The sequence below is a fragment of the Hyperolius riggenbachi genome, chromosome 6, assembly GCF_040937935.1.
Source record: "Hyperolius riggenbachi isolate aHypRig1 chromosome 6, aHypRig1.pri, whole genome shotgun sequence".
NCBI lineage: Eukaryota > Metazoa > Chordata > Amphibia > Anura > Hyperoliidae > Hyperolius > Hyperolius riggenbachi.
The window spans coordinates 23537856-23550884 of NC_090651.1; the positions used below are offsets into that span (position 1 = coordinate 23537856).

Genomic DNA, 13029 nt, shown 5'->3' on the forward strand with positions numbered 1-13029 from the left:
CATCAGCCCGTCCATTGTGAGGCAGACAAAGCGCCTACCTCTGTAATGCTTGTGGGAGGCCTTCATCGTCTCCCGCAGCAGCATCAGCGTCTTGTTAAAGAACAACAAGCGGTTCTGCTCAGAGTCTTCCCGCTTCAGGAAAATTTCATCCAACCTGCAATGAGAACGTCGCACCATGAAAAACGCTGCAATCGGATGATAATGGGGAGAAAGTGAAAATGAAATAAGTGTGAAGCCTTTTCTACAATTAAAGGTCCGTACACACTGGACTGGAGGCAACGACGGGTCCGTCGTCACCTCCCGCTGGGTGGGCGTTCCAACGACAGTCCGGCGTGTGTACACACTGTCGGCAGACTGATACGGCTGTTTCTGAGCGATCTGCCGGGCCGGGCAAGTCAATGGGAATAACCCCCCCCCCCCCCCCCCGAAAAAAAAAATCAGCCAGATACGTACGGTACGTACCTAAGGAGAGGGAAGGCCTTAGGTTCCATAGAGCCTTCCGAGACGGTGAGAGGAGAGCTCTCATGGTCCCACGTTCTAGTGCTGGCTCCCGGTAGCAATATTCGACCAATTTGGTCAAATACTGCTCTATCTGGCACTGAAGGAGCCCTTCACATTACACACCTCTCATGGATTCATCTCGGGGTTACTGCTCTGAGCTGTGGATATCCAGCCCCAACCATGACTCGGGATTGTGTCCCTCCTTCTTATCTCAAAAATGTAGGAGGTATGTGTGATGTATGCGTAGTAACCGTCCAATTCCTGTTCCCTTTGTCATGCAGTTTACCATTCAACCTCAGACCCTGAGGGAATCCTGAAGGCAGTCAGCACTGCAGGAAAAGCAACCTTTTGGATTGGTTGGTGAGTCCACACACAGTCCAATTTCGATTGTATATACAATCGATACAATCTGGGATCTCATATAGAAGCCAGGTCGCTGCCACCAATCCGCAATAAAGCGTGCAAATGCATTAAGTCTAACTCTAGCTAAATCCTGTAGGAAAAAGGGTTAATTTGACAAACTTTCTAGAGATAGCAAAACTAACAATATTAATATCAAAACGGTTATGGTAACGTCTCTAAAGAGATGCGAATCCTTTTGGCGGAGATTTTCAGAACAGTATACCAATAGAAACATATTGATGCAGAAATAATAAAGATTAAATGGGAAAATAACTATTGATAGTCTGAGCAATTTGTCAAGTTACTGTGTACTTTGCGATAATAAGCCCAACAGAAGATAAAAAGGGGTACTCCAGCTCATATTTTGTGCGCATTTTCATGCGCTTGCCGCAATGGCGTTCACAAAATCGTGACAGTATGCTCATGTACTACCAATGAGCCCTGACTTACCTCATGCAGAGAGAGGCCATTGTGAAGAACCAGCTCCTCTTCTCCTCCACTGAGATCTGTGGAATAAATAGAGTACAACATGAAAACATTTATTGCTTCATCCTCCGTGCAGAATAAAGTTGTATTCATTTTTACTGGAGATAGACAGCCAGCTGTAGCGTGACCAGAAGTGGTTGCTTCCTTATACATGCAGGCTGCTGGATCCTTTCCATCGAGTGGTTTTCTATAGTGACATAAGGCAGCCGGAGTACAGGCATTCACTGTTTACCCAGGGACACTCCTTCACTTATCTCCACTGGAGAGATCCGCAGAGCAACCACACTGACAATTACATAACAGAGATTTTATTAATGCTAAAACAAACAGATGCGTGACGTGGTTCAGGCCTGGACAACGGCTCCTCTTGTGTGCAGGACAATCTGATAGAGCGTATAGAGCGTACACACCTTCATTCCAGGCATGGTATTCGCTCACCTGCCCCTGAACTCACACTACATGTACAGCCACATTTCTAGATCATACCTGGGAGGATCTGTCACTAGAGGAGGCCGCCATACTCCTCCTCGCTACAATACTTGTGTTTTCTAGTAACGGCATAACCCCCCCCGGATTTTTTAAAATCCGAAAGAGGTGCGCCTCTAGCTATGAGGACCACAAAGAATCAGTTAAAGGACACCTGAGCTGAAAGAGAAACGTTAAAGAGAGCTCAAAAAGGTGGGCTCAAAAAATGAAAAAAAAAAAAAGTAGGCCAAAAACCGCTGCTCCAGTGGGACGCAATGGCCCACTTTCACTCTTGTGACCTCTGGGTCACGACGCTGCACTGAGAGACTGTGTGTGTCTCATAGCGTGCAGGGAGGCGGGGGAATGGCAGGAGGTGCGGCCAGGAAGAGATGCCCAATAGCAGCTCAGGAAACCCTGCAGGAACGCCCCTGGTGGGCGTTTTGAACAGGGAATCCCTCTCCCCTGTGTTTACCTCTGAGTTAGCGACAAATCTTGTTGCTAAACCCGGGGGGCTATAGCGCAGCGGTGGGGGGAGGGCAGAGAGCGGTGGTGGGAGGACACAGAGGCATGTCAGGAGGCAGAGAACATGCCTCTGTATCCCATCTTGCCCCTTAAAGATCCACCTCGGGTTCTCTTTAGGGCTCTTTCACACTTGGACGTTGCGTTGCAGGGGATGTTAAGGACGCATGACGTTCCCCTAACGCAACGCATGGTGGTGCTAAAGGTGGACGCTACATAGAGCCGCGTTATGGTGGCTCTTGGTGCGCCGTTTTCGTTCGACAGTGATAGAACGAAAACGGCGACTGCGTCAAAAGACTGTTGAGACCACGTGATCGGAATACTCTGCATCACGTGGTCCCGCCAGCCAATAAGCGGCCGCTCCAGGAAGTAAACACTGCGGTGCAGTGAATATTAATTAGCCATGTGGCTATGCACAATAGCAGACTCTCCCCTCCTCCTCTCCTGCACTCAAAAAACAAAAAACACACAATACTGAGCATGTGCAAACAGTCTTACACGGCTAAAATCACGTATAACGCACAGCATGCTGCACTTTCATAGAACGTGCAGCGTTACAACGTGTGCACTGTGAACAGCCCATTTTTCATTACTGTGCGGTGGGCTGTGTTACAGGCTGCTCTAACGTGCGCCTGTAACGTCCCACTGTGAAAGCAGCCTGAAAGGACAACTGTAATGAGAGACATATGGAGGCTGCCATATTTATTTCCTTATAAGCAGCACCAGTTGCCTGGCATCCTGCTGATCCTCTGCCTCTAATACAGTGGTGCAGCTACAGATTATGGGGCCCCATAGCAAAATCTCCATGGGGCCACTAGATCTAGGCACTCTTGAGCAATGCTACCCTATGGATATGAGTTGATTGAGCAATTTACATTCCAATGCAATGTACACTGTGTATAGTCCATGGGCACCCAGACAAAGTCAGAGGGTGGAGAAACAAAGGAGAGTTAATAGTGAACATATCAAATACCACCTGGGCCCCCTCATCCCCAGGGCCCCATAGCGGTTGCCGTGGCTGCTATGTCTATTGCAACGCCCCTGCTCTAATACTTTTAGCCATAGCTCCCAACTGTCCCTCTTTTGGCGGGACAGTCCCTCTTTGGGAACCCAGTCCCTCTTTCTTCCTCATTTGGCCCTCTTTCATGACTGATGTACAGATCTGTGTCAGGCCTCGTTCACATTGCGTTCCGATTGCAGGGGTGTGGTTTAAGAGTCCCTCTTTTTTATCTCAAGAAGTTGGGAAGTATGCGTTTAGCCCTAGACCCTGAACAAGCATGCAGCATATCAGGTGTTTCCGACATTATTGAAGATTAGCTGCATGCTTGTTTCTGGTGTGATTGACAGACACTACTGCAGCCAAATAGATCAGCAGGGCTGCCAGGCAACTGGTATTGTTTAAAAGGAAATAAATATGGTAGCCTTCACATACCGCTCGCTACACAGTTGTCCTTTATTTATTTCAACCCATACATGAGTCCTGAAAGACAGACAAACTGGGGAGGAAAGATCGGGAGAGGCATTTGGTCCAAAAACTGGGAGGTATGAGGGACTGTCCCTCCAAATAACGAGACAGTAGGAGGATGTAGAGTGGTACTATAATTACAGTGTTCTCCCCAGGCTCTTGTAGCCGGGTGCTCCACCCGGCTACTTTTGCTGAGCAACCGGCTGTTATCAGCTCACCTCCTCCTATGTTGTAGGCAAAGTTGAGCACAGAAGCACCGGCCCTGCATTCTCTCAACTCGCCCCACCCGGCTACTTTTTCATGGCAACCGGCTGGAAAAAAAATCCTGGGGAAAACACTGTAATTATTACCACATATACTATGTCTGACATGAATACGCTGCACTCTCTGCACAAGAAAGTTTATTGCCAAAGTCATTGTTTTTCCCTCAAACTGAAAGTCCTCCCTTTTATCTTATCTCACCCTGATCACATGATTATGTATATTGACACAGGTGTGTACTCAGACATCAATTCAGCATTTGCAAAGCTGACAGCTTCCTTTAGGCAGGGTTCCCACTTATCAAGTTTGTGTGCGTTTTTCTGCATCGTAAAGCGTGAACTGACACACACCCAAAGGTTAATCAACAGGCAAATCACCTCACATGTGATTCTGCGTTGTATTTGAATGTTCGGGAAATCCAGACAGCCTGTTGCATGCTCTTTGGACATCCCTCAATTGCCTTCCCATCTCCGTGGCCATCCTGCACATGTGCAGGATGCCAGCATGAGGAATGGGCATAGCCAGGGCCGTGCAGGCGCACTGGCCCGGCGACTGACTAGTCACCAAAAACAAAACTAGCTGCCTGCGGGGGACTGAAGGATCGGTTTGAGATGGCGTGGGTACAGGATGTCTGCAGGGGGCTGGTGGAAGCCCCAGGTAATGCTGTTGCGTATCTTTTAGAGCAGAGAGGAAGTTCTGAGTTCAGGTGCGCTTTAAGAAACCTGCATCTGAGGTGAGCTGAGCTGGTAAAGTGTTTGCATTCAGCTGAGCAAGGTGCAGGACGTTCTCTCTTAATAAATGTCCCCCATTGTTTGGTTTGGGAATTGAAGCCAGGTAGGAAGTCTGAGAATTGGACGCTTCTCTCTACGCTGGTGCTGCACAGAGCAGTTCCCACCAGACTGATGCAGCCACATGCCTCTGTGTATACAGCCCAGTGCTCTGCCCCAACCTCAGCCTGTGGTATTGGCTCTGCCCCAACCTCAGCCTGTGGTATTGGCTCTGCCCCGACCTAGGTCTTGCCTCTGGTATTGGCTCTGCCCCAACCTAGGTCTTGCCTCTGTTATTGGCTCTGCCCCGACCTCGGTCTTGTCTGTGGTATTGGCTCTGTATATACAGCCCAGCACTCTGCCCCGACCTCAGTCTTGCCTGTGGTATTGGCTCTGTATATACATCCCAGCGCTCGGCCCTGACCTCTGTCTTGTCTGTGGTATTGGCTCTGTATATACAGTGGCTTGCAAAAGTATTCAGCCCCCTTGAAGTTTTCCGCATTTTGTCACATTACTGCCACAAACATGAATCAATTTTATTGGAATTCCACGTGAAAGACCAATACAAAGTGGTGTACACGTGAGAAGTGGAACGAAAATCATACATGATTCCAAACATTTTTTACAAATCAATAACTGCAAAGTGGGGTGTGCATAATTATTCAGCCCCATTTGGTCTGAGTGCAGTCAGTTGCCCATAGACATTGCCTGATTAGTGCTAATGACTAAATAGAGTGCACCTGTGTGTAATCTAATGTCAGTAAAAATACAGCTGCTCTGTGGCGGCCTCAGAGGTTGTCTAAGAGTATATTGGGAGCAACAACACCATGAAGTCCAAAGAACACACCAGACAGGTCAGGGATGAAGTTATTGAGAAATTTAAAGCAGGCTTAGGCTACAAAAAGATTTCCAAGCCTTGAACATCCCACGGAGCACTGTTCAAGTGATCATTCAGAAATGGAAGGAGTATGGCACAACGGTAAACCTACCAAGACAAGGCTGTCCACCTAAACTAACAGGCCAAGCAAGGAGAGCACTGATCAGAAATGCAGTCAAACGGCCCATGGTGACTCTGGATGAGCTGCAGAGATCTACAGCTCAGGTGGGGGAATCTGTCCATAGGACAACTATTAGTCGTGCACTGCACAAAGTTGGCCTTTATGGAAGAGTGGCAAGAAGAAAGGCATTGTTAACTGAAAGCATAAGAAGTCCCGTTTGCAGTTTGCCACAAGCCATGTGGGGGACACAGCAACCATGTGGAAGAAGGTGCTCTGGTCAGATGAGATCAAAATGGAACTTTTTGGCCAAAATGCAAAACGCTATGTGTGGCGATAAACTAACACTGCACATCACTCTGAACACACCATCCCCACTGTCAAATATGGTGGTGGCAGCATCATGCTCTGGGGGTGCTTCTCTTCAGCAGGGACAGGGAAGCTGGTCAGAGTTGATGGGAAGATGGATGGAGCCAAATAGGAGGGCAATCTCGGAAGAAAACCTCTTGGAGTCCGCAAAAGACTTGAGACTGGGGCGGAGGAGGTTCACCTTCCAGGAGGACAATGACCCTAAACATAAAGCCAGGGCAACAATGGAATGGTTTAAAACTAAACATATATCCATGTATTAGAATGGCCCAGTCAAAGTCCAGATCTAAATCCAATCGAGAATTTGTGGCAAGATCTGAAAACTGCTGTTCACAAACTCTGTCCATCTAATCTGACTGAGCTGGAGCTGTTTTGCAAAGAAGAATGGGCAAGGATTTCAGTCTCTAGATGTGTAAAGCTGGTAGAGACATACCCTAAAAGACTGACAGCTGTAATTGCAGCAAAAGGTTGTTCTACAAAGTATTGACTCAGGGGGCTGAATAATTACGCACACCAGGGGCGTCGCTAGCCCTATTTTGGGGGGGGGGCACGTGCCCCCAATCTGTCCTGGGGTGCCACAGATCTCTTCCCCAGGGGTGCCGCTCACCCCCTCCGTCAGCGGCTCCCTCCAGCCGCCGCCGCGTCACTCAGACCTTAATCAGGCGGCGACCAATCGTGCTGGCGCTAGGACCCAGCGCCTGCACTGATATGCGGAAGTGGCATCACTTCCGCATATAGAGCGGGTGCGTCCGGCGCCCGCTGGTACTACTGGTCGGGTCGCCGCTGATCCTGAGGTATGCTGACTGCGAGGTAAGGGGGGGGGGGGGAGCGGCGGCGGCTCCCTGTCACTCACTCACTACCTAATGGGCTCCCTCCTCCCTGTCACTCACTCACTCCCTAATGGGCTCCCTCCTCCCTGTCACCCACTCACTACCTAAAGGGGCTCCCTGGCACTCACTCACTACCTAATGGGCTCCCTGTCACTCACTCACTTCCTAAAGGGGCTCCCTGTCACTCACTCACTACCTAATGGGGCTCCCTGTCACCCACTCACTTCCTAAAGGAGCTCCCTGTCACTCACTCACTACCTAATGGGCTCCCTGTCACTCACTTACTACCTAAAGGGACTCCCTGTCACTCACTCACTACCTAAAGGGACTCCCTGTCACTCACTCACTGCCTAAAGGGGCTCCCTGTCACTCACTCACTACCTAATGGGCTCCCTGTCACTCACTCACTACCTAAAGGGACTCCCTGTCACTCACTCACTACCTAATGGGCTCCCTGCCACTCACTCACTACCTAAAGGGCCTCCCTGTCACTCACTCACTACCTAAAGGGGCTCCCTGGCACTCACTCACTACCTAAAAGGGCTCCCTGGCACTCACTTACTACCTAAAGGGGCTCCCTGGCACTCACTCACTACCTAAAGGGCCTCCCTGTCACTCACTCACTGCCTAAAGGGGCTCCCTGGCACTCACTCACTGCCTGAAGGGGCTCCCTGGCACTCACTCACTGCCTGACGGGGCTCACTGGCACTCACTGCCTGACGGGGCTCCCTGGCACTCACTCACTCCCTAAAGGGGCTCCCTGGCACTCACTCACTACCTAAAGGGGCTCCCTGTCACTCACTATCGGGGTCCCTGTCACTCACTACCTAACTGGAGGCGCCTGTCACTCACTAGCTAACCTGGGGGTCCCTGTCACTCACTACCTAACTTGGGGGGCTACCATATTAAGGGGGCATTCTGCCTATTTATGTGAAATGCTGTCTATTTATGTGTCTCATGACTGCTGAATTTGTCTTGTTGGGAGCCTTATGATTTGTTGGGGGCCTCAAGATTGCTGAATTTGTCTTGTTGGGGGCCTCATGATTTGTTGGAGGCCTCATGATTGCTGAATTTGTCTTGTTGGGGGCCTCATGATTTGTTGGGGGCCTCATGATTGCTGAATTTGTCTTGTTGGGGGCCTCATGATTTGTTGGGGGCCTCATGATTGCTGAATTTGTCTTGTTGTGGGTCACATGATTGCTAACTGCGAGACTATGGGAAAAGCTGAATCCTTATCATATGAGACAATAGCATTAAACCTACTTTTTTAGCTTTTTAAAACAGAAAATAAAACTGGGAGGTTCTAAAAAATTGAATACATTTTTCAGGAGTAGGATGGATGAAATAGTTTATCTTCACAGTTTATTTTCAACTTGGATTTTCCATAATGTTCATGTATGAGTTCAAAAGTTTGTACAGTATTTAAATTGCTGTTGCCACTTTGCGATAGATAAGTGACTTTTGGGTTGCAGTTTGGGCACTCGGCCTCCAAAAGGTTCGCCACCACTGTCATAATCTAATGTCCCACCATTGCTAGGTTCATGTAAATTTGTCTCCACCCGTTACCACACCTATATTCTGGTCCATGGCCCACCCATTTTTCGGTGCGGCGCGATAAGCACGCCGCACAACGTGATCCTCATATTTTTGGCACGCTAGCTGCAGTGTGCTGAATTCTGCTGCCTACAGTATGTACAGTATACGCTGTTCTCTAGTGCCTGCACTGTGTGCTGATTTACCTCCAGTGTGTACAGTGTAAGGTGTTACTCTGTGCCTTTACTGATTGTAAACCAGCTATATTGTATGCTGATCCCTGCTACTTTCAGTATGTACAGTATTAGCTGTAAAGCCTGGTACACACATACAATTTTGATTAACCAATTTTAGCTCTGTTCATAAAATTCATTGTCTGTTGGCCTACTTACTGCACGGGGTGGTAAAATTGGGGGTCAGTGATTGACCAATCAAAATTGTATCTGCGTATACATCTTTGATCTATGCCTATACTAATTGTAAATGATCTAAATAAAGGACAGGGGGCTCCATCCAATATTTCAATGGGCAGGCCCATTATCTGTAGCTTACACCGCTGCTAAGTTCATGTACATTTGGCCCCACCCATGGCCACGCCCACTCACCTCGTGGCCACACCCATTTGTGCTCCCCCTCCCTCCAAAATTGCAGCCAGTGGCAGCGAGCGGGGAATAGCTTACCGGCATGACATGATGAGATCCATAGTGTCTCAGTCCGACCCTGGTATTGACTCTGTATATACGTCCCAGCGCTCTGCCCTGACCTCTGTCTCATCTGTGGTATTGGCTCTGTATATACGTCCCATCGCTTGACCCCGACCTCGGCCTGTCTGTGGTATTGGCTCTATATATATGTCCCAGCGCTCTACGTCCCAGCACTCTTCCCCGACCTTGGTCTTGTCTGTGGTATTGACTCTGTATATACGTCCCAGCGCTCGGCCCCGACCTTGGTCTTGTCTGTGGTATTGACTCTGTATATACGTCCCAGCGCTCGGCCCCGACTTTGGTCTTGTCTGTGGTATTGACTCTGTATATACGTCCCAGCGCTCGGCCCCGACCTCGGTCTCGCCTGTGGTATTTGCTCTGTATATACGTCCCAGCGCTTTGACCAGACCTTGGTTTTGCTCTGATATTAGCTCTGCCCTTCAACCTCGGTCTCGTCTCTGGTATTGGCTCTGTATATACGTCCCATCGATTGGCCCTGACCTCGGTCTCGTCTCTGGTATTGGCTCTGTATACGTCCCAGCGCTCGACCCCGACCTCGGTCTTGCCTCTGGTATTGGTTCTGCCCCCGACCTCGGTCTCACCTGTGGTATTGGCTCTGTATATTCGTCCCAGCGCTCGGCCTCGACCTTGGTCTTGCCTCAGGAATTGGCTCTGCCCCTGACCTCAGTCTTGTTTCTGGTATTGGCTCTGTATATATGTCCCAGCACTCGGTCCCGACCTTGGTCTTGTCTGTGGTATTGGCTCTGTATATACAGTATGTCCCAGCGCTCGGCCCCGACCTCGGTCTTGCCTCTGTAATTGGCTCTGCCCCCGACCTCAGTCTCGCCTGTGGTATTGGCTCTGTATATACGTCCCAGCGCTCGGCCCCGACCTTGGTCTCATCTGCAGTAGTTTCCTCTTTTGCCTTTGTTCACAGTGACATTTGCATTGCTGCTTGAGGCCAGGTTGGAGTTATCTCAGGAATTTGCATTCGGAGGTGACGCTGGTGACAGAGCGCAGTCCACATAAAGCCGTCCTGTCATATTAGACATTAGTGCACAGTCAGGACGAACAATGATGTTTCTCACACCCAACAAAAGCCACAGTAGAGCCCCCAGGGCAAAATTAACCTGGGGAGCCTTCTGCACCCCCCAGAGCATATTCACGCCTTAGGACCCCTTTACTGTGCTCCCATTGGCCCCTGCACCAGCATAGCAACTCATCTATCCCAGTGCGCTACTCCAGTCTGCGCTCCCCATCTTTGGTGGCTGCCTCTTCTTAGTGACCCAGCGCTAGGGCCGTTTTCAGGCAAAGACATTCCAGGCCATTGCCTGGAGTGCCATTGGCCCTGGGGGATGCCATGCCCCTGGATTAATCCCTGCCCCCAGGTTAAGCCCCACCCCCACAGGATTTCTTGCATGGGGTCACAAAAATGCTAGAAACGGCCCTGCCCTGAGCAGCGTCCAGGGACCGGTGGGTTGCTATGTTGACAAAATGTTGCAGGGGACCCAGGAGCACAAATGAGGGGGAGACCTGGGGGAGGCGGGCCCTAGGACAACTACCCTCTTTTCCCTTATGAGAACACCAGCCCTGAAAAAAATCCCAAAACTCCCCTAGTGTGCATGAACCCTCATAGTATAAATCACTGGCCCGGAAAGAGATCAGATGTTGTGACTCTGGTGTGATTCCACTGGCTGCATGCTTGTTGCAGGTGTGTGAAACATAACTAAAGCAAAAAGCTCAGCAGGACAGCCAGGCAACCGGCATTGTTAATAATGAATGCCTCTCACTTCAGGTGCCCTATAACACTTTCTGACCCAGAACAAGTAAGCAGATGACATAAAGGAAACAGCGAGAGCCCAATATAGTGTAGTAAGTACTACACTATATTGGCGGTCGGCTTTGATCTAGACCTGCATTTGTTATGTGCCGTCTAATTCCTGATGAAGCGGGGTCAGTCCTGCAAAACGTGTTGCACTGCACTTTAGCGTATGTAAATGAAATTGCTTTGTTGAATACCATCAACAGAATCTTGTGTCTACTTGTAGGAGGTAAGCCCACTGCTACCTACTCTATTTTTAGCTACTTTTATCCTTTTGATGCCTGTTTTTCATTAACCCTCCTGGCGGTCTGTTAAAAACCGCCAGGGTGCAGTGCAGCCGTTTTTTTGAATTTTTTTTTTTAAAATCATGTAGCGAGCCTGGGGCTCGTTACATGATAGCCGCTGTGCAGCGGCATCCCCCTACCCTCTTCGATCGCCTCAGGTGATCGGCGATCAGGAAATCCCGTTCAAAGAAAGAACGGGATTCCCTGGAGGGCTTCCCCGTCACCATGGCGACGGGGCAGGATGACGTCACCGACGTCGTGACATCATCGGGAGTCCCTATCCACCCCTCAGCGCTACCTGGCGCTGATAGGCCAGGCTGCGCAAGGGGTCTAGGGGGGGGGGGGGGGCTCTGCGGCGCGGCGGCGATCGGTGTGCTCGCACAGCTAGCAAAGTGCTAGCAAAGTGCAGCAAAAAAAAAAATTGCGCAAATCGGCCCAGCAGGGCCTGAGAAAACCTCCTGCGCGGCTTACCCCAAACTATGTTCGGGGTTACCGCCAGGAAGGTTAACAGAATAAGCAGATGAGTTGTTCTGACTCTACTGGCTCCATGTTCCAGTCCAGTGAATGAAAAGCGAGACAGTGAGAAGAGAACAGATTGCCTGGAGGAAACCCACACAAACCTAGAGAGAACACACAAACCCCATGCAGATAGTGTCCTGGCCAAGATTTGACTCAGGTACCCAGCACTGCAAGGCAAGAGTGTGCTATCCACCACACTACTCTGCCACTATATGACCAAATATTGCCCCCTTATGAAAGATGGTATTTGCCAGATACCCCCTTGTCCCTACGATGCAGCGCAGGTGACGGTGCCTTGATACGGCTACACATGGCGCCTGCGCTACTCTTCATTGCAGTGCTGATCGCGTTCCATGACAATTAGGGATAAACGAAAATTCCAATATTCTTTTCATATTAATTTTCTGGAAAATATTGTTACATTTGATTTTTGAGCGAAAATTCCATTGAAAATTTGATTTGTTATTTTTTGTGTTTTTCGCAGTAAAAATATTTATTTTACGCATTTTGTGCTAAACTTGGTGCTGTAAAAATATAGTTGTTCTGCATTGTTTTGCTTTTCACATTTTTGCGGTAAAATATTGATTTTTTTCGTTTTGTCACAGAACCCGCGAAAAATGCAAGCCTATGTTTCATGAGAATTTCTCAAAATAAAAAAAAAAAAGCATTTTCGATGAGAAAATTATTGTCAAATATTTGCAAGCAACACAGGTGACAATAATGCATGCAGCAGTATTCTGCAATAACACACTGCCACACTGCGGACAAGTGGCACTTAAAACAGGGGTGGAGGCGCACAATGAATAAAAGATAGGCTAATAAGCTGTTAACCTTATAAACAGAGAGGTAATGTTACTTCTCTTAGGGCCCGTTTCCACTATCGCGAATCCGCATGCGTTGCCCGCATGCGGATTCGCACAGTCAGTACAAGTGGATGGGACTGTTTCCACTTGTGCGTTTGTTTTCCTGCACGTTTTTCTGTGCAGAAAAAATCTGCAGGGTAGGGCCCTCAGAATTCGCCTGCGTGTGGAATGCAGGCGAATCGCACACAATGTATTTAATAGGGAAATCGCATGCGTTTTCCCTATGCGTTTTTTGCCGCGATTT

At 49.1% G+C, this 13029-nt stretch overlaps 1 protein-coding gene across 1 annotated transcript in view; it reads right to left on the reverse strand.

The window, feature by feature from the left end:
- The window catches only part of TTC22 (tetratricopeptide repeat domain 22), a 28744-nt gene that overhangs the window by 11781 nt on the left and 3934 nt on the right, over positions 1-13029 (reverse strand). The window contains exons 2-3 of the mRNA XM_068239020.1: positions 1354-1409; positions 39-154 (exon numbers count right to left, since the gene is read on the reverse strand). Of these exons, the coding sequence (XP_068095121.1) occupies positions 39-154; positions 1354-1409 (172 nt within the window). The remainder of the gene's footprint in view (positions 1-38; positions 155-1353; positions 1410-13029) is intronic.